The sequence below is a fragment of the Muntiacus reevesi genome, chromosome 6, assembly GCF_963930625.1.
Source record: "Muntiacus reevesi chromosome 6, mMunRee1.1, whole genome shotgun sequence".
In the NCBI taxonomy this organism is placed as follows: Eukaryota; Metazoa; Chordata; class Mammalia; order Artiodactyla; family Cervidae; genus Muntiacus; species Muntiacus reevesi.
Window position 1 is genome coordinate 61,998,024 of NC_089254.1, and position 26,824 is coordinate 62,024,847.

General features: G+C 51.2%; 1 protein-coding gene across 1 annotated transcript; it reads right to left on the minus strand.

Moving 5' to 3' along the window:
* Nucleotides 1–285: 285 nt before the first annotated feature.
* On the minus strand, nt 286–15,001 carry GHRHR (growth hormone releasing hormone receptor). Its single transcript, XM_065939537.1, has 14 exons — nt 14,945–15,001; nt 11,134–11,236; nt 10,898–11,005; nt 10,028–10,125; nt 8,783–8,880; nt 7,959–8,091; nt 6,419–6,572; nt 6,070–6,130; nt 5,404–5,473; nt 4,436–4,527; nt 3,816–3,945; nt 3,064–3,105; nt 1,083–1,181; nt 286–354 (listed from the first exon to the last, which is right to left on the minus strand). The coding sequence occupies exons 1-14, from the start codon at nt 14,999–15,001 to the stop codon at nt 286–288; spliced, it is 1,314 nt and encodes a 437-aa protein (XP_065795609.1).
* Between the last annotated feature and the right edge of the window lie 11,823 nt (nt 15,002–26,824).

The window sequence follows — 26,824 nt, forward strand, 5'->3', positions numbered from 1 at the left end:
AAGTAAAGAGAGAGATCTGAGCATTTTCCAGAAGGACAAACCTAAAAGGCTAACAGGCACGAGAAGAGAAGAGATGCTCGCTCATTAGTTATCAGAGGAATGTAAATTTAAACAAGGAGATGTCACCGTACACCCATTTGACTTGCAAACATTGAAAAGCTGGGTAATGCCAAGTGTTGGTGGAGCTGCTGGTGGGAGTGGAGATCTCGCTGGCAGTTCTGGAGCGCAATCTGGAACCACTCTGTCACGTTAAGAAAAGGCACGTCGGCCGGCCTGGCACAGCTTTCACTCCCCGGAGGGTGTCCCGGTGAAAGGCTCCCCGGCCCGGGGATGTGAGGGCACGTGATCAGTCACCTAGAGGCAGGGGGAGATGGATGGTCGCACGCGGCTGATGACACCATGTGGCACCATAAGGCAGTCAGAACAAGCCACAAGATGGGCACATGGCAAGACGGGTGGCTCTCTTAAAAGTACCGTGCTGAGAGGAAAAGCATTAGAAGCAGGATGAGGCATATAACCAGCGTTTATGTAAATTACAAGTACAGACACGCAACACTCCGTGTTTTGCAAGAACACAGAAACAAGCGTTCGCATTTAACACATTGGAATGTTTGCCTGTAGAAGAGGGGAATGGAAGTGGAGACAAAAAAGAATATATGTTTTTTTTAATGAATTAAGCAAGAGGATCCCTGCACAGACACGTGATGGTGATATGACAAGAACTGAGATGTGATAAATGCACACAAGCACCAGGGTCCAAACAAAGCTTACAGATCCCTCCCCCGCAGAGGTATATGGGTTCACTCTAATGTGTATCCATTCATTTACAAGTTTACTGGCTCCTCTGGCCTTGGGCTATGGCCCAGATTCTAGGAGCAGGGACTTGAGAAGAACAGCAACGGACACACAAGGACCCGGGAAAAAGAGTCAGGAACAAGACAGAGAAGGAGTGCTGGGTGGAAGCATGAGGGCTCCCGTGGGACGCTGTGGAGGGTGGTAGACCCCGGTAGCTGCCCAAGTTCAGGTGTGGGCTCCAGTCACACGCTGTGACCAGCCTGACACACGGATGCTAGCACCTTCACACTCGAGTGTGGAGGCGTCGTCCACTTGATATGAGTCCTCCGGGCTGGCAGAAGTTCAGGATCGTGGCCATGCCATCTCCGTGAGATCTCAGTCCTCACCTCCGAGAACAAGAGGGAGGATGTTAGGAAGGTCCCACTGCCACTTCTTTATTCAGCCCCAGTGGGGTTGATGGGACCATGCAGGAGAAACTGACACAGGGCTTTCTGCAGCAGGAGAAGCTATGGTTGGCCACAGCCACAGCTAAGTACTCCCTCTAGAGGATACTACTTCCTCCTTCCTGCAACTATTTCTGACCATTCCCTTTGGTCAGAGACAGAGATAGAGACAGAAGACCTTCTCTGTCTTCTAGTACTGCTTTTGTCTTGGCCCACTTAAAGACAATTATGGGTGTTTTCTTGAGTTTCTGGCCAAAAAAAATAAGTATTCTGTCCTCTCCAAATAGCCTAGGGCCCATGAGCCATTACAGGCAGGTTCAGAAGTCCCGTGTTTGCTCCCAGATCCCAGATAAGTCTGCAGGAGACTCAGAGAGGCTAGTGGGAACAAAGAATGTCAGAGGAGTGGGAGCCGATAAGCGACAGAAGTGTCAGGTAAGGGGTAGCAATACTCCACAGTTGGCAGACAGGTCTGTGTACCCAGGTTTCCAGCAGAACCGTTCAGTTCGGTCAGTTCAGTCGCCGAGCCCACCATAAATCCATGGCCACTAGAGGGACCCCGTGAGTCTGCCTGTGCGCTCCGCCGAAGGAGCTGGTAGTCTGGGACAGAGTTAAATTCTCTCACTACTGCCCGCTTAGCAAGTCTGTCCGAAGGGAAAAGCACGAAGTGTCTTCTGGGTTGGATGTTATAATTTACTCTTCTCTGCCATCTCTCCATAATTCTACAGTGCACTGGCACCATCTATTCTGTCTATAGGGACTTTGCTGCTGGCTCAGACAGTAAAGAATCTGCCTGCCTGGAGAGAGTAACATGGAAACTTTCAATACCGTATGTAAAATAGGCAGCCAAGGGGAATTTGCTATATGACTCAAGGAACTCAAACAGGGGCTCTGTGACAATCCAGAAGGGTGCGATGGGGAGGGAGACGGGAGTGGTCTGATGGGTGTACCTATGGCTGATTCTTGCTGATGTCTGGCAGAAAAAAAAAACAAAATTCTGTAAAGCAATTATCCTTAAATTTAAAAAAGTAATAATAATTAAGTGCCCCGCCCCCCCCAAAAAAGAATCTGCCTGCAATTCAGTATATGTGCTGCCGAAGCGAGCACTGCCTGCAATTCAGGAGACTTGGGTTTGATCCCTGTGCTGGGAAGATCCCCTGGAGAAGGGAATGGCAACACATTCCAGTATTCTTGCCTAGAAAATCCCATGGACAGAGGAGCCTCAAGGGAAAGAGTCAGACATGACTGAGCAACTGACGCAAGGACAAGGACATTGTCTATTCATGTGTTTGTTCACCTCTGTTTGGTCTGTTCTTCTTGCATATCTGTCTTCCAGGTGCTCTCTCTCAGGACCCCTGCCCCTGTTCTCCATCACCTTCGCTGTCTTTCACCTGAATCTATTTTCCTGGGCTTTGTATGTCTACCTTAGACTTCATTGTTTCCTCTGTGTCTTCTCTCTACCTCTCTTGGATCTGACTTATTCCTTCCCCCAACTCTCTCTAATGTTCAATTTCAGAAATACAGAATTGAGGGACCCTTTTAACCCCCCAGCCCCTATATCCCTCTTCTAATCCCTGAGAGGCCTTTTCTACCTCATGATGAATGGATAGTAAGCTTGGCCAAGACCAGAGGAAGGATAGATAAAAGATGTTCACAGAAAGCATTCAGGTTAAGCTTGATCCAGAAACTCAGGACAGATTTCCACAAAGGATTGCAGGACGCAAGTTATGGCCTGAGGTGGGATTTACAGGGGCTGAACAGGAGAGAGGCAGCCTTAGGAGTGGTGGGAGGAAAGGCTTAGAGAATAAGGATAGTCTGAGTCACATACCTCTTGGTTGAGGAAGCAGTACAGGATAGCAACAATGAAGCCCTGTGGGGTCAAAGAGAAAGGACCCCATCACCTTGGCCTGGCCTCAGGTGTCTGTAGTCTTCCTACTACATTTCCCCCACCCTCAACAGGCTGTGACTTGGACCAGGTCTTTGGAAAAATGCAAAGTAGACATATTCATCACATTACTATGTGCTAGGCATATTGTCATATGCAATTGCCGTAGCAAGCATACAAAAGCTTTGTCATTGGCCTGTTGGCCCTTTTCTCTGAGTTGATTTATTTCTGCATCCCCCAGTATTGAGCACAGGGCCTGGCACATAATAGGTGCTCAGTAAATGATGAATTTATGAGATGGTTAGATGGCATCACCAACTTAATTGTCATGAGTTTGAGCAAGCTCCGGGAGTTGGTGATGGACAGGGAGGCCTGGCGTGCTGCAGTCCATGGGGTCTCAAAGAGTCGGACATGACTGAGCAACTAAACAACAACAAAATATTGAATAGATTGGATGGATGGATATATGGGTGGATGGGTGGATAGATACAGAGATAGTTGAATGAATAAAGAGATAGATGGACATAAAATAACAAACAGATGGGCAGTTGAATAGATGAATGAGTATCTGGAAGGAAGAATAACTGGTCTAGTCACCCTCACCTGCCATGAAATCAACCAACCCTGTGGACAACAGCACCCACCTCCTACCCAAAGACTCAGAGGGAAGGAGAGAGTGCTGTGGGGACACTCACCTGGAAAGAGCCCAGTCCCAATTCTAGGGGGAGGCGGATGCCCAGGCCTGCACTATCAGGCAGGAAGTTGAAAATGACATAGTGAATTCCAAACAGTGGAATGAGGAGAAGCGTTGACTTAGAGAGACGCCTGCAGAAGAAAACAAGGCCTGAATTCTGCTGTTCTCTTTCTCAAATGCTCTGGTCTCAATTTATCCCAGTCAAGTCTATGTATCTTTCAAAGTCTAATTCAAAAACACCTCTTCCAGAAAGTCCTCCCAGATTGTACTCCAACCCCACGATCCATTTAGAAAGGATCTCCTTCCGCAGGCTCCCATAGAAATTGATCTCCACACTCATCACCCACAATGTGGGTTGCTAACTGGCTGTTCGGGACCCCCATCCTTCCTATATTGTTTCACTGGAAGACAGGGACCAGATCTATTCTCTTTCTGGGAACCCGGGGAGAAGCACGGGACCAAGATGATGGATACCTAATCGCGAATAAAAAAGAACCATCTGACTCCTGCACCAGTTATGTCCCCAGAATTTCCTGAAACACATACACACACACCCACATGCACACTCACACACACACACACACACACACACACACACACACACACACACACACACGTTACCAGTACTGAGGCTGGGTGTGGAGGCTGCCCTGAGTTGGCTCCAGTTTCCTCAGCAGGATACGGATAATATTGAGAAAAAGCCCAAAGTTCACCTGGAAATGGAGGTGCAGAAAGATGGAAAGCAAGTGGCAGGAGTGACCCAAATGTCTTGAGGTAGGACCTCTTTGGGGACTAGAAACCTCAGGTCTTTGAGGGCCAGGATGTGCAGGTCATTGCTTGAGACCTTGTCACCTGGAGACTGGGAGGTCCAACATGGTGCTCAGGGGATCCTGGGCTCAGGGTCCCCCTCCTCCAGTCCCAGGCCAAAGTAGGAGGCCATACCTTTCATCCTGCTTCCAGCAGCTCTCAGGGTCGTCTAAAAAGCATGTAGCCTTCACTTTGCACAATTACAAAATCGACAAAGATGTGTGCATTCACCCAGGCCACACAAAACAGTCCTGGCTGCCTAGCCTTGAGCGTGGGCAAGGTAGGGGTTTCAGCTGCTTTTCCTTCTACGCCCCCAGCCAGGCCTCACTGCAATGGTAGGTGATCTGCAACCAGGCTACCAGACTCATCAAAATTCTGAGTTAGAAGAAGCCTGAGCTCTGGTTTTTCCAATGGGCTATCCATGGGCTTCCCTTGTGACTCAGCTGGTAAAGAATCCACCTGCAATGTGGGAGACCTGGATTCGATCCCTGGGTTGGGAAGATCCCCTGGAGAAGGGAAAGGCTACCTACTCCAGTATTCTGGCCTGGAGAATTCCATGGACTGTATAGTCAATGGGGTCGCAAAGAGTCGGACACGACGGAGCGACTTTCCCTATTGAGATCCAGAGAGGGCCTCACAGAGCACCTGTGGGTGGAGCCAGGCTCGAACCCGGGGTGTCCTGGCTCCCAGCCTGGAGTCGTCTCTCCTACTGTGTATGGCTGCTCGGTGGGCCCAGGGAGACTGGCTGAATTATACAGGGGACGCCGGCCTCAGGCACTGACCCCAACGGAGAGGACGATGGGTCCTTTGATGATCCACCAGTAGGGGGAGCTGTCGTCCAGGTCCCAGCACCTGAGGAGAGGGCAGGCCTGGACTGATGGCGGGGTGGCGGGGGCCAGAGCGCAGTTGCTGGGAAGCCCTTTTCTGAGGCACCCCTGCCCCTCTTTCCTCTCTTCCCTCTACCGACAGCTCTAGGCTCCTCCCTCCAGAATTGGATCCTTATAGCCTCACCTTACTCCCAACCAGCCTCATCTCCTCGAGACACTTAGGCCCTTTCCAAAGGGACACCCTAATTCAAGAGGGGCTCACCCTTTCCCTTCACCAAGGTGGATGAGTTTCTCAAAAATCAGTTGTGTTTGCTGCTTTCTTGTGGCCCCAACACTTCCCCTGTTCTGGAAGGCCTTACTTACAGCCCCTATCCCCTGAGATCCCGAAACCTGAGACCCTGTGCTCCCTTCCTGCCCAGGCTCAAGCCTCTTCTGTGTTATCCATGGACTGTGTCCCCCACCCCTCCCCACCACCCACCCAGCCCTGGGAGTTCCTGAAGTCAGGACCAAGGACCCCCTCCTTCTCATCCCAGCTTGGAGGACAGCCTCATCGCCCGAGCATCCAATCCACACCCCATCGAGACCTGGTACAGGTGTGATGAAGGGATAGCCCAAACTCACGCAACATCTTCAAAGGCCAACTTGCAACCCACCCACGTGCCGGTGAAGAGCAGAGGAAGCCCTGTGGGGGTACAGAAAGGACATGAGCAAGGGTCTGCATCCTGCCCACCTCCCACCACCACCACCAGTCACACGGGGCACTGTGACGGCAGGACCACGTGAAGCCCGGGGCAGGGGACCTGGTCCTGATCTCAACACTCGCTGGACGACTACAGCCGTCCTTCCCCTTTCTGACCTTGGGGTCATCATGAGTGAGCTGAAAGGACCTTTGTGTGAGCTCCCTGGTCATCCCCAATCCTCCACCCCCTCCATCCCCCCACCATGGTGCCCACCAGCCCTCCGTGCTCACCCCAGGCAGCGAGAACCAGCCACCAGAAGACCCTCCTCGTGCTGGGCAATGTGGAGGCTAAGAGGCAGGTCAGGTACACAGCTTCTGCCAGCAGCCAGCTGAAGTTGGTCATGGTAGCGAAATGGGAGGCGGCCACAGAGACCTTGCACAGAACCTGTGGGCCGGGGGCCTGGGCACCTCAGAGCCAGGGCACCCACTGCAGCCCACCAAGTCTCCCCCAGCCCCAGGTCTCTTCCACTTTGGGCTACCGCCGAGGGGATGTGGTAGTATAATGTGGTGGTGAAGAACACAAGTTTGGGATCCAGAGATCCTAGCTTCAAGTTTATCATCTGGGTAACCCACCCACACCTTAACTTTTCGGGTATAAAATGAAAAACTTCCAACCCCTAACTCATGGTCTCATCATAAGGATTAAATGGAAACCCTGTATACAAATTGCTACTATTTTTACTGATACTATCTCACCATCTCTCCTGAGCTCAAGTCTATCCCTACAGCTGAGGCTATGGAACACCATTTACTCTTCCAGTGCTCCATCCTGCAAAGACACACTCATGCACCCTTGCATTCATTCATTCACTGAGTGACTCTGCTCATCTGTTGGGTGGCAGAGCACTTGACTCTGAGCTCAGAGGCGAGTGCTCTGAGTGCTTAACCCCATTCCCACTACTCAGCAGCTAGGTGACCTCCCAATTATCCCTCATCTACAAATGGAACTAAAATGAAAATATACATAGGAAAGAAAATGAGACAATACATGTAAAGCATTTAGCATAATGCCTGGTACCTAAGCACGAAGTATATATACTATTATTGTTTCTTACGTTAAGGAATGAAGGTCATCTGTTGGTTTGTTCATTCATGTATCTATTCATTTTCGGTACGGTGTCAGAATACCTAGAGCTGCCCTCAACACAACTTCTTTTATTTTTGGTCTCCTCTCATTTGTCCGCCTCCCCACCCCCATGATGACTTCCCTGTTTCTTGGAACAGCCTCAGCTTCTCCCGTCTGTGAAAGCTGCTTCACCCTGGTCCTCCCCCCTCCCTCCCTATCATTGCTGCCCGTTCCCCCCTCCCCAGAGCTCCAAAGCCACCTCCTCCCTGAAGCCCTCTCCTGTTCTTTCCCAGCTTTCAGCTCCCTCTACCTGGTGGTCCTGTAAGCTGGTACAATCTATCCCCTTAGGCATCCTGGGTGCTTCTTGAAGAAGGGGCCTGGCTTTGTCTAGCCCCTGGTACACCCACACTCAGCACAGACAGAGCCAAGCGGAAGTATGGGATGGAAAGCACGGATTGGGCTATGGGATGGGGAATGAAGCGAGAATACAGAATATGGAGCAGAGAGTGGAGTAAGGGAACGATGGGGCTGGGCACAGGAGGATTTAGGACTTGACCACAGGGAGAGGCGGGAAGGGGGAGGGCTACTTCCCCACTCTGTCCTTGGCAAAGCCAGAGCCCCAGGGTCAGCCCACAGGACTGGACAGGCTGACATCTCTAATCCAACCTCCTCACCCGCACCAGCACCCCCACCCATGACTGTTACAGTAGAGAAGCTGCAGTGGTCCGTGTTCTCGTGGTGAAAGAGGGTGGCGTCCTTCAGGAACACAGCTCCCGCCTTGAGGATAAAGGTGATGAACAGCTGGGTGTGGATGTAGTTCCTGGGGCAGTGGAGCCTCCTGGAGGGAGTGGGAGGGGTGAGGAAAACAGGAGGCAAGGAGGGAGAGCAGGCTTGGGAGGCTGAGCAAGGAGGGAGGTGAATCACAGGGGCTTGGATTGGCTCTTATCAGATTGGATCCATTGAATGTGAGGCTTCAGCTTTAACCTTGTAGGACAGCCTGGCTTGGTGCAGGTGAAGGGACAGAAAACAGCAGTCCCCTGCCTTCAGGGAGCTCATTATGTGGAGGACAGAGGCAAAAATGACAGGGGATCCCCCACCCCCGGATAATCAGAGAGACGAGGCTCATTCCCAGGAGACAACAGCTCAGGCCAGGCTGGAGAGGGTTTTAGGAGGGCAAAAATTAAAGGCTTGAAATAGTCAAGGAGGGCTTCACAGCTTCTCAGAAGAGACAAAGAGGATTCTTTAAGGCATATGAGAACTGAGTTTTGAATATTGACAGGTTTGAGGGGAAATGGAGGCAGGCATTCAAAGGAAACTGAATAAGTTCCCCAGAGCAAAGACGTAGAGGTGGGAGCAATCCTAGGGTGCAAAGAGATGGGTCCACTCATGGGGAAAGCGAAAGGAGAAGTTAGAAATGGCCACAGTGCACCCCGGGAATGTCTTCAATATCCAGGTGGAGGATCAGGTTTGGTGCTGCGGATGCCGGGGAGGCAGGGAAGGTTCTGGAGCAGGGAATGAGGATGGCAAACCTGAAAGCAACCAGGATGATGATGGCCACTAGAAGGGCCGCGGCCGAGATGCTGTGGCCCATGGTGTAGACGATCCTCACCATGGAGAAGTAGGACTTCTGGGGAGGGTGGAGACAGAGGGAATCTCAGCAGTGGGGCCTCTGAGGAAAGGGAGGCTTGACCATCAAGCAGGTGACGCTTTCAGTTCTACCCCCAAACTGTCTGTGGGGACCACAGCAAGCTCTCTTTGGAGTTTTCCTTTTGGAGTTTGTTTACAGTCTGTAGGCTAGTGAGGGAACAGGAGCGGGGAGGGAAGCGGGGGTGGGGGAGAAGGGATGAGGATCAAGATGCTTAACTCTAGCTGCTGCTAGAGATGGGGGAAAGAAGCTGCCACGGAAACTGCAAGTCCCTGGGGAGTGTGAAAGCTCAGGAGTAAATCGGGCTTGTTTATTGACATCCAGCTTGCTCATCAGCTTGGGAACACGACATCCTCAAATAAAGGGGACAGACAGCAGGGACAGCTTCAAGGCTAAGCTCTTTCCACAACCAAGTATTTGAATCAATCAACTCAGCCTGGACCCCGGAGATGGAGACAGAAGGTGTAGCCTGGCTGGGAGAGGATCAATCAGGGACCCAGCTCCCCTGAGGGATGCAGGCAATCACCCCTGACTGCCCCTCCTTGACTCAGTCTTTTTATCTGAAAGAATGTCAGACTCATGCTCTGCCTTCAGGCCTGGAGGGAGAGAGCTATGGGGTTATAGGAATGGAAGCAACTTGCCAAAGCACTGCTCAGTTTGGAAGCATGGAGTGTGCTACTGGGGTAGGTAGGAGTCACTTCCATCATTGGGTTTCCCTCGCTCTCCCACAGCCATGCACACCACTCCACAGACTGAGGACCAGAGAGGGCAGGGAGCTTTTGCAGCGGTCCTTGCCCAGAACCACTCAGCTAGTTCTGGGAAATCTGGTTTGTTTCCCGGAACCACCCCCAGCTCCCAGTCCTGGAGCCTGGGCACAGAGAGGGTGTCAAGGAGACGCTGGCCAGGTAACATTGCCCACCCTGCCTTCTGCCTCCTCCTCCTCCTAGCCCACCTGTCACTCTGGAGCAAGTTAGCACTTGCTCTCTTCTAATTCTCACGCCTTCTCTTCCAGCCATCTTCCAGAAGTGTGCTGTCATTCATATTCCAAACTGCCAACTTCAATGGAAGTGGCAGCCCCTTCCATTGTGCAGTCTACCGGCCACACAAACATCTGTGATGAGCCTCTCACCTCCTCAGTCAGCAGCTCCAGGGGCACAGGGCAGGCCTCAGGATAAGGCGGGAAGGGCTCCGACCAGCCTACGATGGTGCAGTCCCTCTTCACTGCCCCTAGGAGGCAAGCGGAGCCGGGGAAGGAGAGAGGTGGTCAGGACGACTCCCCCCTCTCCCCAGGAAGGTGGGGGAGCTGGGAGTGACCTTGGTCGGGTCTACACAGACAGCCCATCTCTGCAGCAGAGAGAGGGGAGCCTGTTCTCCAGAGGCCTGGTGTCCTGCCTGCTTGGGACACCTTCTGGGACCTTCCTTTCTGGCCTCAGACTCACCTTCTGTTAATTGAGAGAACGGTTTCCTTGGGGCAGAGTAGCGAACTGGATCCCCAGCATCCTAAGGAAAGGAGGCCCGCTCTGCCACCGGAGGGACCGTCCACCCCAGACACCCAGGCCAGGGAGGTGAGGCAGAGCACGGCTGCTCATCCGCTCTCCCCCACCAAGCAACTGGTAGCGCTTTACAAGGAGATTGATTCTGCCTCTCCACTCCCATGGCCAGGCCTCCTGCTCACACCTCCTGCTCACACCTTCTGCTCACACCCAGAGAACAAGTACTCCATGCCTGACCCCAAGTGCAGCACTCCCGGACCTAACCACACCCCCTGTGCCGCTAGCCCTCTTGTTATCCCCAGGTCACAGGAGGTCAGGAAGCTGAAGGTCAGGGGGGATAACTGACTCATCCAAGTTCACAGCGAAAGACAGGAAGGGATAAGGCGGTGCTCCATCCAGGTCTGCCTGACTCCAAAGCCAGGATACGGCCACCACATTCGGCCACCGCCTGAGGAAACCACCTTACCTCCGTTCTTCCCCCCATCTCCACAGCCAGCACCCCTCACCTGGCTCCGAGCTGAAGTGAGAGAAGAAGGCTGGGCAGGGGAGGCTCACCCACTCGCCGGAGCCCGCCGTCGGCCAGCAGAGCAGCCCGTCCCAGATTCTGGGGCAGCCTGGACAGCGAGGTGGGAGCAGGAGAGACTCAGCCCAGGGGACAGGCTTGTCCACCATCCTGAGCGGTGCGACTGGAGGAGATGGAGAAACCCACGACGAGCCACCTCCTCCCTCCCCAGCCCCGTACCCAAGGTGGAGTTGGGCATCCCTTCAGCAGCTTGTAGACATGCTTGCTCATCCTCTCTCAGCTGAGTGATGACGTCACATTCTGGAGGCACGTGGCCCAGGACCTGTGCAGGAGAGGATTAATGCCATGAGCCAAGCCACGTGTGTGCTTCGTCTAGGTTTGCTGGTCAAACGACCTGAGGACAGAGGTAAAGCCTGATCGTTTCCATGGCTGGGCTCTTAGTTAAGTACGGGGACCAGGCTGATCAAAGAAACTTAATGGCTATTTGGATGAAAGGCAGGCAAGCAGGGAGGCAGGGAGGGAGAATAGATGGAGATTTGGACAAAGGCTTCCCCTTTTCAACTCATGGAAGTCAGTTCTGAGACACATTAAATAAAAGTTTCCAGAAGATGACATGGGGATGGTCACCTCAACAATGCAGCCGTGTAATGGCTTTTTTTTTCCCATGAATGAGGTGAAGGAACAAATGAATATGTCTTCATGGATGAATAAATGAATGGATAACTGTGTGGGTGGCTGGTAGAATGAGTGAATATACATACAAAATTTAGATAGATGGACTTCTCAGGTGGCACTAGTGATAAAGAACCCACCTGCCAATGCAGGAGTTGTTAGAGGTACGGGTTCGATCCCTGGATCCGGAAGATCTCCTGGAGGAGGGCATGGCAATCCACTTTGATACCCTTACCCGGAGAATCCCATGGACAGAGGAGCCTGGTGGGCTACAGCCCATGGGGTTGCAAAGAGTCTGACTGAAGCAACTTAGCACACATAGATAGATGGATGACCGGATGCACGGAGGCATGGTGGATAGGTGGATGGATAAGGGGATGCACATAGAGATGGATGGGTAATGGACGGTAGATGGAGGGATAACTGCCTTGACCTGTAGTCCAACAATCAGGAAGAATTAGGTTTTAGGAATGTCCCAGAGCCTGGTATCCTGGGAAATGACCTGTGGATCATTCACAGGGAATTATGTCTGGCAGCTAGGAAACAAGCTGCTTTTCTGGAAATCCTCTAGCAGTATTTCTGAAAGTGTGTCTCTAACCCAGCCAGAGATCAACTGCAATGGAGCCAAGAATACGCAGAGATCTATGGCTGGATCTAGGACTTCACATTTTAACAAGTTCTCCAGGGAGCTGGAGTCAAAGGCAGGAGTTCTTAACACCTCTCCCTCCCACTTCCCCAGACTGGAGAAAAACTGACCATCCATCAGGCACAGTCCCAAACAGACACACGTGAAGGAACTCAGCTTTACAAGACACGCTCCCTCCACTGTGAACATGGATCCAGAGCCCACGCTCGAATCCAACATGCACATCAAATTCAGTCAGTGTAGATTTCTGTCCCCAAGGATTTCCCAGGGAAGAGTGTGGTGAGGAAGGGAGGTAACACCTGGTCCTATTACATCTAATACAAACTTAGCAGGGGCAGGGTAGTCGCTACGGGAGGGTGGCCCTTCTCACAAGGACTGAGGAGGTGGCATTTGAGCTGAACATTTGAAGAGAAAGGAGCGTTATTTTTAGAACATGCCCAGACAAGAGAGTGGGCAGATGTACCTGAGCTGCGTAAGGGGAGAGCCCTACCCGTGGCCATCCTCACAACCAGATGCACACACACAAGCCCCCAATGTCTGGTACAGAGTCCATGTCAGCAGGAGGTTAATTAACTCCTAGGGTCCTTTGACAGAAACCCAGGCACAGCAAAAGCATAGAGGGTGTGAGACAGTGGCTGCGGTCAGAGACTTCAAACACTAGAATGGGGACAGTCGACAGTAGGTGACCACATGTAGGGATCCAGTGGACTAGGAGAGGACCTGGAGACCCTGACCAGTAAGGAGGGTCACCCCCATCAGACCCGCCCCTGCAGGGAGGACACCCCTGTCCTGGCCGGCTGACCCCAGTCCCCCAAAGCCAGCTTGGGCTCAGCTCCGCCACCTCCTGCCTGGGCCCTGGGACCTCATGATGCAGATTCCACCTGCAGCCTGGGCTCTGGATCTCTAGTCTGGGAGCACCTCTTGGCTTCTTCCCAGGACTCAGTGAGCCTAGGGCCACCTCAAAGGAGAACCCCAGTCTTACTCCCCCACACGTCCACAACAGCAGTCTGATTATCCGCAGGGGGCTAGACGGGGAGGAGGGGGGCCTGATATGGGACCATGGTCTCCATCTGCCCTCCTCCCCCCCCACATCCACAACCCCATCCCTTCCTGAGATGCCTTCTCAGGGCCTGACTGTGGAACCACCGGGGCCAAAGGAACTAGGGCCGCCAGTGGGAAGCCTCCCACCAAAAGGAGAGACAGACAGCCACCACACTTCCCAAGGGAAGAAAAATTCAGGGAAGTTCAACTCGTGACCCAGGTGTGTGGGTGGAAACTGCTGGGGGTGGGAAGAGGTGGGCCCTCCCAAGACTTATCTCAATGTTCCGGTTGGATCCCCCACTCGCTGTGGGGTCAGGGATCATCTGGCCCATGTCCGGGACCCCACTCCTCCTCAGGGGAGACTGTCGTCCTGCATACCTTGGCCTGGCTGACCATGGCTATAGCTGACCTGGGCTCTGTGCAGGACAGAGGCCACACCAGGAGACTGGGGTTTAGTGCTAACCCTGACTTGGCACCAGCTGCTGAGTGACCCCCACAGGATCGCAGTCCCCCTTCTAGAATAATCATTTCCTGTGGGGTGCACACAGATGAGAGGGAGGAGGCCCCACTCTGTGCAGTGCAGGGAGGGCAGGGGAAGCCACCCATGATGCACTGCAGGCCCAGCCTCTGACAAGTCAGGTCCTTCTGCAAGCACAACAGCCCTGAGGGGCAGATGTTATTTTCTTCTTTTACAAAAGAGACAAGTGAGGCTCAGCAAGGGACTTACCTAGGTCACATGGAGAATTCACAGCACCGGTATCCAAGCCCAAAGGCCGTGCACAAGAGCAGGTGCAGCCCCCACCACACATACACACACACATACACACACTCACACACATGCACACGCACTCTCAAACACACACACACTCACACACTCTCACACATAGACACTCACACACAAGCCAGTGGAGAAAGAGGGCAACCTCAGTCCATGCGGGCTCGCAGGAGACCCTGGGAGCCACAGCTTCCAACCCGGGACTTGTGTCTCCCATCCTGGTCTCCAAGTCTCTGTCACTTGCATTAACTCCGGAAAAGCACAGAATACATTCAGAGAGGGCCCCTCCTGGCAGCCCACTCCCCAGCCTTCTAGGCCTCCCGGCTCTACCTGAATGTGGAAAGCTGCTCAGGGTCCAGGGTGTGGCCTGTTAGGGAGAGGCTCCCAGATGCTGGAGAGGAGAGCAACTTCTCACTTACTACCTAGACACACTCAATCCCTGGCCACACGCTCTTCAAAGGAAGCAACTCAATCAAGTGGCTCCAGGGATGTGAGGACTGGGAGGGCTCTGCAAGCTTGTCAGAGGAGGAGGTGTGGAGAAGACTCAGGGTGTGAAAGGGAGGCAGAGGTACTGTTTTAGGACAGATTCTTGTGGCTCCGAGGGTGCAGACGGGCCCTGAGGGATGCAATGGGCAGGTGAACTCAGTTCAACTCCAGGAAGGACGCTTTACTGTCAGAGCTCCGCAGGGGTGAGCAGGCTGTCTGGGAAGGGAGGGGGAGGAGAGGTGGGGACCGCAGGTGTCAGGAGTTCTCCAAGCCAGGCCACCAGACTGCTTAGTAGAGAGACTCCTGCGCCGGGGAAGGGTAGTGGACCCCAGTGGACCCCAGTATGGCCCAGTGGCTCCCAGATCTCAAGCTCAGTGGGAGGGGCAGGAGGATCTGAGCTGGCTACTCACGATCGGCAAGGGACCCAGCAAGCAGAGGACGCAGGCACCCCACACCCTGCTGTCCATGGTGGGAGCTCGGCGACGGCTCCCTGGGCCAGCCTCGGGAACCCTGCGTTCCTTCCACTGTCCCCTGTTGTCACCGCTGCCAGCACACCCTCTGTTTCTCCTTCCCAGGTGGCTGTTTGCGTAGACAGGAGCCAGTGAAGGGGACAGAAGCCACTGAATATGCACCAAGACTACAGAACACTGTGCCCAACTCCACCGCAGCCTCGGGGTGGAACTCTGCATTCCCGGCAGGAAGGGGTTGACTTTGTCTCTAAGTCTGCCCATGCGTGTCCTAACATTACCAGGGTCACAGACAAATGGCAGCCACAGGACACCTCTTGCCCCAGTAGGTCAATATTCTTTATAATTTTCTTCTCTGAGCCCAGCCCTCTGAGGCCCCACCGTGGAAAATTCTCCCCAAATGAAGGAGACTCAGCAAAGCAGAAGGCCCGAGTCCACACTCAGGGAGCCCAGTTTGGTTGTGATCTCAGCCTCATCTACAGGGCTGAAGGTTGGGTTCAGAGCCTGGGGGACCCAGCAGAAGTGGGTAGGGTGTCAGAAGAGTCTAGAAAATAGGAATAAACTTAGAAAAGGAAGCACAGTCACGAAGTCCCCATGCACCCCCATGGGCTGGTCGTGAAGATAATAGTTTCAGCAAAACCTTGTTTCTGTTCCCAGCAAGGATACCAGTCTGGATGGCAAGGTGAAGTCTGAAGGTATCCAGGCTCTGGACTTTACATGGGGGCTTGTCAAAGTCTCTTCGGAAGTCCATATGGCAACAGGGAAAAACAGGAAGTGTGCAAGAAGATTCAGGTAGCTAAGCCATCCTGAGTGGGGCAAAACCAGTGTTATCAGGGGCGGAAACAAGAGAACAAGCTACACAGCAGCTCAGGTTAATTTGAATATTCATTACCCGGTCATTTTTGTTATATTTTCAGACTTTAAAATGAGGGATCTCAGTTGGCCAGATGAGAAACCGTGTTCTAAATTGCCCTGGAGCCTGCGCAGCACTGGGGCGACTGGTAATGGCGTTAGATCTTCAAGGGTCCCGACGGTGCCAGAACCGGCAGGCCCCCTCATCTGTGTGCGGCTCTGCAATCCCAGAGCTTGTCAGGCGGGACTCTGCGACACATGTTTACAGCCTGACGCGGCTCATGAATGATGGAGCGCCTCGGCCTGCCACATCTGGACTGGATCAGTTTACATCAGCGGGGCTGTGCTTTTCCGTTTGCGTTCCTCATCAACAAAGAAAAATATTTTGAAAGGAAAGCACGAAGCGCCCCCAGCCCCGGACACTCCTGCCCTGGTACAAGCGTCTTCATGTGCTTGGCCGTGACCTGGGGCACGTCTCAGTCACACCAAGCTTGCACATTTGCAGAGTGAAGCAGAGCCCCTCTGTTGACAGGCTGAGTAAGGATGCCGTTTGCCAGAGACAGAGCACTGAGCAGGTGTAGCTTGAAAGGAAAACCAGAGCCTCTGTCCCCTAGCTACAGAGAGGCAATAGTCCAAGGAAAAAATCTGCAATCGGTCACTGTTGATAATTAATATCAATTGGTGCTACTGAGGGTTAATAATTGATATTAATGCTACTACTGATTATTGTCTATTTGTCAGTGCCTAGAGACAGTTTTCAGTGTCACAGCCAGCAGTCAGGGGTGGGGAGGAGACGTGGCAAGGTACTAATATTATGTAATGGATAAAAACCATGAAAACTGGGGTGCTGTTAAAATCCTACCATGCACAGGATGGCCCCCTACAACCACCCATAGAATTATCCACTCCAAAGGTCAATAGAATTAAGGTTGGGAGACCCTGATTTAATTGTCTGTGTTCCTCAAGCTTCCCCCAGGCCCACTGTCCCTTCTGAATGGGCCAGGGTCATTGAACTTCCATCTCCAACTATTTCTGTATCTGCTCAGGGTTCAAAGTTTGACTCCATTACTTGGAGTTTAATGGCAGAATTAAACAGGTCTCTCTCACACACACAGCGCGTGTGACCTTGGGCAAGTTATTTAACCTTTCTGAACCTCAGTTTTTCATTGAAATGGTTTCTGGGATAAGCAGAAAAGGAAAGATCTACAGAGAACCTCATACCGAGCCTAACTCACAGAGAACATGTTATAAGGCTGGACTCTCAGCAAATTAAGTTAGAATAATCAATTCTTTGGATGGAAAATATAAGACTAGCTCTTTAGCTTACATTTACAAAATATAAATTCCAGAAGGCTTAAAGTCTCAACTATAAAGCAGTAAGAATTTTTTCCAAAAATGCAAATTTGTTTTCACAACCTCAGAAGAAGGGAAACTTTTTTACATAAAAAGAAATCATAAAGAAAAGAGTAGTAAGTTTCAGCACAATTGGCATTAATAAATATAAATGTTCAAGAAAGAACCCCATAAATAAATCTACACGCAAACTACAGACTGGCAGAAATATTTGTGACCAACAATGATAAAGATACAGTATCAAAAATTTATTTTAAAATGCTTAAAAATTAATAATAAGAGGAAAATGACCCAATAGAAAAGTGAGCAAAGGATATAAACAGCAATTCAGAAAATAAGTAAAATGGGAGCAATGAACAGATGAAGAAATGCTCAACATCACTAATATTCAAGAAGATTAAAATAATAATGGGTTACTCTTTTTTACTTATCACATTGCTTAAAATTTTATGTCTGATAATATGATGTTTAGAATTATGTGGGGAAGTGGTACTTCTATATTGTACAGATGAGAGTGACCAATGGTACATGTACTCTGAAAAGACAATATGATATGATCTTTTATATCTATGAGTGAACATACCCTATAAACCAGGCAGATTATTTACCACTGAGCTACCAAGGAAGTCCAGTATTATTTGTAATATGCAGTAAAACCCAGAAAACAACACAAAAGTCCAATGATAATGAAATAACTAAATAAAATGTGATATACTCACACAACAGACTAGTATAAAACAATTGAAAGGGTAAACTAATTCTCTTCTTATCAACAGGGAAAGATTTCAAAAATACATACTTGAGGAACTTCTGCTTCCCTAAAAGGCATAGTAACAGAAAGTGATCTCAGCTCAGTTGCTCAGTCATGTCCGACTCTTCGGACCTTATGGACTGAAGTGTGCCAGGCTTCCCTGTCCATCACCAGCTCCTGGAGCTTGCTCAAGCTCATGTCCATCGAGTCGGTAATACCATCCAACCATCTCATCCTCTGTCATCCCCATCTCCTCCTGCCTTCAATCTTTCCCAGAATCAGGGTCTTTTCTAATGAGTCGACTCTGCATCAGGTGGCCAAAGTATTGGAGCTTCAGCTTCAGCATCAGTCCTTCCAATGACTATTCAGGACTGGTTTCCTTTAGGAGTGATTGGTTGGATCTCCTTGCAGCCCAAGGGACTCTCAAGAGTCTTCTCCAACACCACAGTTCAAAAGCACCAGTGGTCCAACACTCACATCCATATATGGCTGCTGGAAAAACCACAGCTTTGACTAGACAGACCTTTGTTGACAAAGTAATGTCTCTGCATTTTAATATTCTGTCTAGGTTTGTCATAGTTTTTCTTTCAAGGAGCAAGCATCTTTTAATTTCATGGCTGTAGTCATCATCTGCAGTGACTTTGGAGCCCAAGAAAATAAAGTCACTGTTTCCATTGTTTCCACATCTATTTGCCATGAAGTGATGGAACCAGATGCCATGATCTTAGTTTTTTGAATGTTGAAATTTAAGCCAGCTTTTTCGCTCTCTTCTTTCACTTTCATCAAGAGGCTCTTTAGCTCCTCTTCCCTTTCTACCATAAGGGTGATGTCATCTGCATATATTAGACTATTGATATTTCTCCCGGCAATCATGATTTTAGCTTGTGCTTCATCCAGCCCAGCATTTCTCATGATGTACTCTGATTTTAGCTTGTGCTTCATCCAGCCCAGCATTTCTCATGATGTACTCTGCATGTTAGTTAAATAAGCAGGGTGACAATATACAACCTTGACGTACTCCTTTCCCAATTTGGAACCAGTCTGTTGTTCCATGGCTGGTTCTAACTGTTGCTTCTTCACCTGCATACAGATTTCTCAGGAGGCAGATAAGGTAGTCCGGTATTCCCATCTCTTTAAGAATTTTTCACAGTTTATTGTGATCCTTACAGTCAAAGGCTTTGGTGTAGTCAATAAAGCAGAAGTAGATGTGTAATACTAGAAGTTCTAGTCAGAATAATTAGGCCAGAAAAAGAAATAAAGGGTACCTATTTGTGTCATCTGTGAACAGAGGTAATTTTAATTTTCCTTTCCAATTTAGGTGCCTTTTATTTCTTTCTGACCTAATTATTCTGGCTAGAACTTCTAGTACACACTGACTAGAAGTGGCAAAAGTAGACATCCTGTCTTGTTCCTCACCTTAAGGAAAAACTTTCAGTCTTTCATTATTATGACATTCACTGTGGGTTTCATATATGGCCTTTATCATGTTAGGGGAATTCCCTTTTGGGCTTCCCTGATGGCTCAGATGGTAAAGAATCCTCCTGCAATGTGGGAGACCTGGGTCCCATCCCTGGGTTAGGAAGATCCCCTGGAGGAGGCCATGGCAACCCACTCCAGTATTCTTGCCTGGAGAATCCCCATGGACAGAGGAGCCTGGCGGGCTACAATCTGCGGGGTCTCAAAGAGTCAGACACGACTGAGCGACTAAGTACTTAAGCATATATAGATATACATATACGTACACATTTTTTAATGTCTGGAAGCTCCCACATCAAACTTGTAAAATTGGAGAAAAAGGAAAGGGGCAAGGTATAGAATGTAGGGAATGGAATAGCTGCGTTGACTCCAGTATTTCAATGTTTAAGAAAATGTATTTGTGCACTACTTGTAAAATTAAAATTAAGATCACAGTAGCTAGTGTTTAGTTTTTCCTTGTCACCAGTGGGTATTGTAGGTGTCAGGGTAGAGTCTGTCCTCGCTACAAGCAGGTTTCTCCTTGAGAACCCCTCCAACCCACAGCTAAAGCCCCAAGGCACTTGGCCACAGAGGCTTTTCAGTCCAACCTGTGTCTGGTGCCCCCTGGTGGTGATGCTGAGTAACTGCTGCCTTTTCCTGATGTCAGTGGGAGGGGCCAGGCTAGAAAGCAGCCCCTGCCTCCAAATGGCTCCAGGCATGTCCACAACTGGAGCTGGGGTCTTATAGCTGATGGACAGGCCCCAGGGGGCAGCTCTTTCTCGATATTTGGCCCTGATCTCCCTTGCTGGAGTGGACTGCAGACAGAGGGTACTTGGCCAGAGCAAGGCTGAAGCGAGCCCTGTCCCTGGCTGAGTTTTAGCCCCTCTCCCTGTTCCATGACTCTGTCCTTTCTTCAGGGCTGGGCAGGAACGGGCTAGCACAGGAGCTGGAGTCCTGGGGCCTCAGAGTGGATCCCTACGGACAGAAGCCCCATCCTTGGCCCTCTGAGAGGGAATCACTTAGCTGAGGCTCAAGAGCTCCGACTGCCTGAAGCCATGACCACTCTCACATGTGCCTATGACCCAGCTTTGCATGAAGCTGGGGTCAGGGCTCAGTCTCTGTCTGGAGTCATAGTTCAGTCTGTGATCTCTTTGGGGTCAGAGTTGAATCAGGTTCTGAGCTCAGACTGGGGTCAAGGTTAGGGCTCAGACTGGGGTCAAGGTTAGGGCTCAGTCTGGGGCTGGGTCAGGGCTCAGTCTCCATCCAGGGTCAGGATCAGGAGGAGGACCAGGGCCAAGGATGCTTAGAGCCTCTGGGCTCTGAAAGCAAATCCATTTCTCTTCTCAGGTTTTCAGGTCCATCTCAGAGTCCCAAAGTGATTTTTTTCCCTGAGCAGAAATTATGGCCCCGCAGGAGCACCTGCTAAATGGGAGTGGGGCAGGGTGGGACAAGGTGTGAATGGGCAGGGGTGGGGGAGGCGCATGGCCTTTAGCCAGGCAGCATGAAGACAATGTGACACTTTGTTTTCCTCTAACTGAAGAAAGCGCTTTGATTTGTCCATGGATAACTCATTTCTTGATAAACTTTAAACTTCCCGCAGACTTTGCCCTCCTTCCAGAGCAGGCTTTCTCCAGCCAGGCCTGACGAGAGGCACTATGTGTGGGAGGTACAGACCCAACCGTCCCTGGCACTTGCCCAGTGTGGATAATTGTCCCTATTTTGCAGAAGGAGAAAGCGAGGTGCCCGAGGTCACCTGGGAAAGTGTTCTCTGAGTCGGGACTGGGATCCAGGTCTACAGGTTCCCAGTCCCAGGAGCTGTCTGTGGCCCAAGTTGCATGCTGTCATTCATGGCAAGATTCTGACTCAACATTTCAGACGCTTATTTTGGTGTTAAAGAGGATATTACACTCTAACTAAAGGTGCTGGGTCAGGAAGATCCCCTGGAGAAGGGACTAGCAACCCACTCCAGTACTCTTGCCTGGGAAATCCATCCCATGGACAAGGGAGCCTGGTGGGCTACAGTCCACGGGGTTGCAAAAGAGTCAGACACAACTTAGTGATTCAACAACAACAAAGGTGCTGGGAGTAGCGTCCCTAGAGCTCTGGGACATCATCACCAAGGAAAGGTGCCCACCATCCCCTCTACCAAGCTACATATATTATTTATAAGTATGTTATTTTTAATGTAACTTTTAAAAGTTAAAATGTACAGGGAGAGATATGTTCCATGTGAGATATCGATGTCCCCATCTGTTCTTCCCTTCCTCTGGTAAAATCCTTCCCTCCCTCCCCACCTTCCCACCTCCCCTCCCACCTCCTCTCTGCCTACCCAACAGCCCACACTCTTCTTCTCTGGGCACCCAGCTTTCATTTGCAAGCAGGGCAACTGGTGCAGTCAAGGTTGATGCGCTGAGCTGAAAAGATTAGTGGAGGAAGCCTCCCTGGTCCCCACTTCAAGAACCTGAGGGCTGGACCAGAGTTGCCTACCCTGGGTTGGGAGGGGCAGTGAGTGAAGGAGGGTCTGGCTGTCCTTTGATGCCTTCTCTTGGCTTCTTTCTGCAGTGTGGTCCTCACTCTCCCCAACGCAACCAGCCTGGCCCCACCCAACCCCTTTATTTATAAACCATATGTCCCCGTGCCCCTGCCTGTCACTTCCATTTGTCCAAAGCCTTAACTGCTTCCTCTAAGGACCAGAGGCCCTGGGGCACTGGGAGGGACCCCGGGCAAGCTGTGTTCAGGGATGTTCAGCTGTGCCTCTCCTGCTCTGGAAACTTCAGGGACTCCCATGAAGTTTGCAGGACCTGATGCATAGAAATTGCTCAAAAATTGTTGTCCCCATTTAAAATGTTAATTTCTGTTGTTGCCTCCCAGGAGCAATTCCAGATGGCTTGGTCAAGTCCCTCAAAGTTGGGAGGGGAGGGGAAGTGACCTGTCTTCACTCACACAGCAAGATAGTTTGAGGTTCTCTCCTCCTCACTGCACTGCCTTTCTACTCCATGCTTCCTACCAGTACGAAGAGATGGAAAAAACTTGGGCCAGACCGTGGCTCTGAATCCTGGCTCTGCCCTTGCTAGCTCTGCAACTTTGAATTGGTTGCCTAACCTCTCTGACTTAGAGTTTCTTCATCTTTAAAATATAAGCATATCTGTTTTGTTCAAAGCTTGATACCCAGAACAGTGCTTGACAAGTAATAGTATCTCCAGAAACATCTCTCCATTGAATTAACGAGTGAGTGATCCCTACATCTCAGCTCATTTATGAGTATCAGGCAAAGCAATATGGATGAGAAATCTTGCACAGAGCAAACACACAGCAGGACATTGTAGATGGCTTCCCCTTTGCCCCTTCACGGACCACTCTGAGGGCTCCAGCCTCCCTTCTGATCCCATCCAGGATCCTCCATCTCCAAAGCCCAGATCATCCTGAAATTCCCAGGTACCAGGCACCTGGAACCAAAGAAGTCAGCTCAGAGAGCCCCAGCCAGCCTCCTCCTCAGCAGCTCCTCTGGCCGGTGCCCCAGCTCCCCTGCCTATCCTGTGGTCCCTTCACTCAGTGCCTAGAGATACAGCGCCTCCAACTGCCTCATAAGGTCCAACCTGCAAGGTCTGCATCCCCAAATACCCCTTTCCTCTATTCTCTTCGGTTCGGTGACCATTTCCCTCTCTCCATGACCAGTGGATGTGCACAGGGGCGCAGCCTGAGTGAGCTAAGAGCAGGGAGCCAGGTGAGTCTGACAACCATGCCCAGGTACCCACTGTGTTCGGAGTGATTCTGGAGGCTGTAAAGGCCTTCACAGAAAGGGATTGGGGCTGCCCCATGGGGACAGGGAAAGGCAGAGGTGAGAAATGACCATAGTGAAAAGCAGCCAGAGATGACAGTCAGGGAAGTCCCAGGCAGCAGAAAGAGCTCCAGTTCAAGTGAGGACGGAGCCCCCAGGTGAGGGAGGGAAAAGCTGTTTATAAACAGCCTGCTAAGGAACCCTACCCACCCCCTTCTAGACTCCTTCCTCGATCTATTACACCCCAGAACCTGCCTTGTAGAGCCCACAAGGGATTAGCAGCCATCAGGAGAAGGGGGTAGGACATTGTGAGCATGAGATTCGGGCTGAGAAATTGTCCCCTTGGACATGCTCAGCCCTGGGCAGGGACCTCTCTGGCTTCCTCAAGAGTTGGGCTGAGGTGCAGGGTGTTGCTTCCATCCTCGGAAGCCCCAGCGGGTGTAGAATAAGGGCCAGGTCTGTGGGTGCTGCCCAGTCCCTCTCCTCCCTTGGCAGGGGCTTAGGTCTGGGTCTCCAGCACTTGCATCAGGGCCGAGAGGGGTGGGAATGATGATGCGTGTGGTCAGCCTCTGTGAAAACCCACCATGACCCACCTTCCTCTCACCTCCATGCTGTTACCAAACTAATTTGGGGGAGGGGTGCCCCAGGTGCCCCAGCCCAGGAGAGGTTCCAGCAACTGGGGAGGATGAGCATAGTGCAGTCCTGCACCTTCTAGAGTTAGACAGGCCCCGTCCTGGCTATGTGGGACATTGGGTCTTCCAAAGCATCCTGGAGCTTCCAGGATGAACCCAAGGCCTCCATCCCTCTGCCCACCCCCACAGCAAGTGCAGAGCCCAGAGGGTCTCAGCTGCCGAGGCACAAGCAGGGGTCTGAATACAAAGACCCCCCCAGGCCCACACATGGGGAGAGGCCTTCCGGCATGTGATTTGGAAAAGCCTCTGAGAAAATCCCAGATCTGAGAGGGGTTTCCTGGACTCTCAAATTCAATCCTCCTTGTACAGCTGGGGAAATCAAGGCCCAGAGAGAAGGAACGAAGCCAAAGTTTCATGGGAAGCGGGCGGCAGAGGCAAGCCCAGAACCCAGCACGTCCTGGTGGACTTGCGTCAGCCTGTTTCCAAGGCTCTCTATGAGATGTGGTTCAGCTCAGACTCATCCCCAGCCCACACCACCTTTGCCCATAGCTTGGGGAGCTTGGCATGGACACCAGACTCCTCTGGTTCCAGCACAACGAAGGCCAGTCAATGATTCATGAAGGCTCTTTTCCAGGAGGCCTTCACTGCGTACACCAGGCACCTGCTCCTGGCCACAGTACAAGCCCCCCTGGACTGGGCAGGATGGGGATTAATCAGTGATGGGCCCTGAGGCGGGTCCTCCCCACCCATCAGGCAGACTGTACGCAGCCCACCCCCAACCCCTAGCCTCTCCCTTTCTCTCTCTCTCTCTCTGTGTCTCTCAACCTTTGTAATCTCTCTGTGTCTTCTGATAACTGGTTATTTTCCTCTCTCTCCTTGCCAGTCTCTCTCTTGCACACACACACACACACACACACACACACTCACCTGCCTCCCCCTTCCCCGGGGGCCCCGTACTCTCACCCTGAACTCAGAACTTGTCTCTCTTCCACCCTCTCCCCTTGCGCCTGCCCTCAGGGGAGGCTCTGATAGAACACTCGCGTCCCTGAGGTTTTAAATAAGGGAATCTTACAGAGGAGCTCTCAGAGACAACGTGCAGGTCACAGTGACAATATGTGCTCTGTGGAAAATCGGTTGTCCAAAACAGTCCTCAAATTGCTTTCAAAAGAGTTCTATGGACAAAAATAAGTGTGGTGAACACTGGCTTCAACAAGTTCTTTATTGCAGGACTTGTCAGAATCTCTGCTACGATGAGTTTCCCAAAGAGTGATGTGTTTTTCAAAATTACCCCAGCCCCTGGGAAAACCAGTCAAGAGCTGAGGGGGCCAGAGAGGGCAGGAGAACCACCCACGCCATTCACTCGGGCCGTGTCTGGCCACACGAATGGCACCTGTCAGTAAAATCCCATGGCTGCTAAGCCTTGTCTCTAAGCTAATTCTCCAGAATTTTCCCTCCAGCTTGAGGTGGCTTCACAGGGAGAAAGAGGGAAAGAGAAGTGAGCAGGGAGCTGGGAGCCCTCAGAATTTTCTGGAACTGAAGGTTTGGGCCTGAGGGAGGCATTCCCAGGCTTGGTGTCTCGAGGCCCCACATTCCTGGAGGCAGAGGCAGTGACTCCTCCCAGGCCAGGAGGTCAGCAGTGCCAGCAGTGGAAATTCTTGGAGTTCGTCTCGGATGGAAGGTGCCGCCGGCTCATCAGTCACAACCCGGACACATCAGCTAATCCCGGAACTTCACGAACAGTTTAACAGAGTCATCCTCTCCATAGAGCCCAGGAATCCTCTTGCAGGGTGTGGAGCAGATACAGAGCATCGAGGCAGTGGGGAGAGAGAGAAGAAAACAGGCAGGAGACAGAGAGATACCGGTGTACAGAGGACCGGTAAATTCCCGTGTCCCTGTCTTTGCTGCTAAGACCTGGAAATAGGGGTGAACACACAGTATGCTAGAACAGGAGCTCACAAACACTTCTTTCAGAGTTGTATGTGTATGCCTGCCGGCTCACACCTGCCAGAGCCTACAGACAACAGGGGCCATGTGCCCCTGGACTGTGGGAGAGGTTGCCTCCCAAACTGGCCTGGGTCAAGGATTTGACCTAAGACACAAAACTAGCTCCATCCTTCTTGAACGTGGAGCTCACCTCCCAGTACTGATTCACAGGAATGTCAGCTGAGGAAGCGTGGTATGTGAAAATAGAGGTTGCCAGCATTTTTATCAAATGTATAATTTATTATGCATTTCTCACTGGCCAAAAAGGTAAAAACACCGCCACGTTATGCGTAATCTGCCCAAGCAAGAAGATCTGACTTGGCGCGGGCAAGGAGGGAGTCTGATCTCTACCAGGCTCCCAGGAACTTGCTTTTCCCAGCAGGCAGATCCACACGGACTACCTGGAACTTAGCGCATGCCGGTCTGCTCTGTGATCTGGGTAATGTGCCTTCATGGTGTTCAAAAACTCAGGCTTGGTGATTTAAAGGTTTCCTTGGAGTTCAGACAAATCGCCCCAAATGTGTGAGATGTTCACATCATTCAGTAGCAAACAGATGCTATACGAGGTTCCATGGTCACCTCGGGCATCACTGATTCCTGCTTTATGGCCTTGACATCACTCTTCGCCACACCCACACCCACCCCCACCAAAGTATATTGACACCTAGCATGACCCGGGCACAACCCACAGCTGTCAATGTCTATATGATTATGACTAACTTTATTGGTTTTATGCGTTTAGGTTGTTTGGGTTTTGGTTTTTTGTTTTTTTTTCTTTGAGTTCCTTAGAGTCATAGGCTATCTAAGTTGCATTCTGGAAAATATAAGTGAGTGAAAGTCATTCAGTCATGTGACCCCACAGACTGTAGCCCACCAGGCTCCTCTGTCCATGGAATTCTCCAGGCAAGAATATGGGAATGGGTAGCCATTCCCTTCTCCAGGGGATCTTCCCGACCCAGGGATCAAACCCAGTCTCCTGCATTGTAGGCAGATTCTTTACTGTCTAAGCCACCAGGGAA

Bases quoted from the DNA above. Each gene is read 5' to 3' on its own strand.
- GHRHR (XM_065939537.1), bottom strand. From the start codon at position 15,001: ATGGACAGCAGGGTGTGGGGTGCCTGCGTCCTCTGCTTGCTGGGTCCC. The intron at 11,006-11,133 runs GTACGGGGCTGG...CTCGCTGTCCAG, and splicing joins GATGCCCAACTCCACCTTGG to GCTGCCCCAGAATCTGGGAC. The intron at 4,528-5,403 runs GTCAGTGCCTGA...CTCCATTTCCAG, and splicing joins CCATCGTCCTCTCCGTTGGG to GTGAACTTTGGGCTTTTTCT.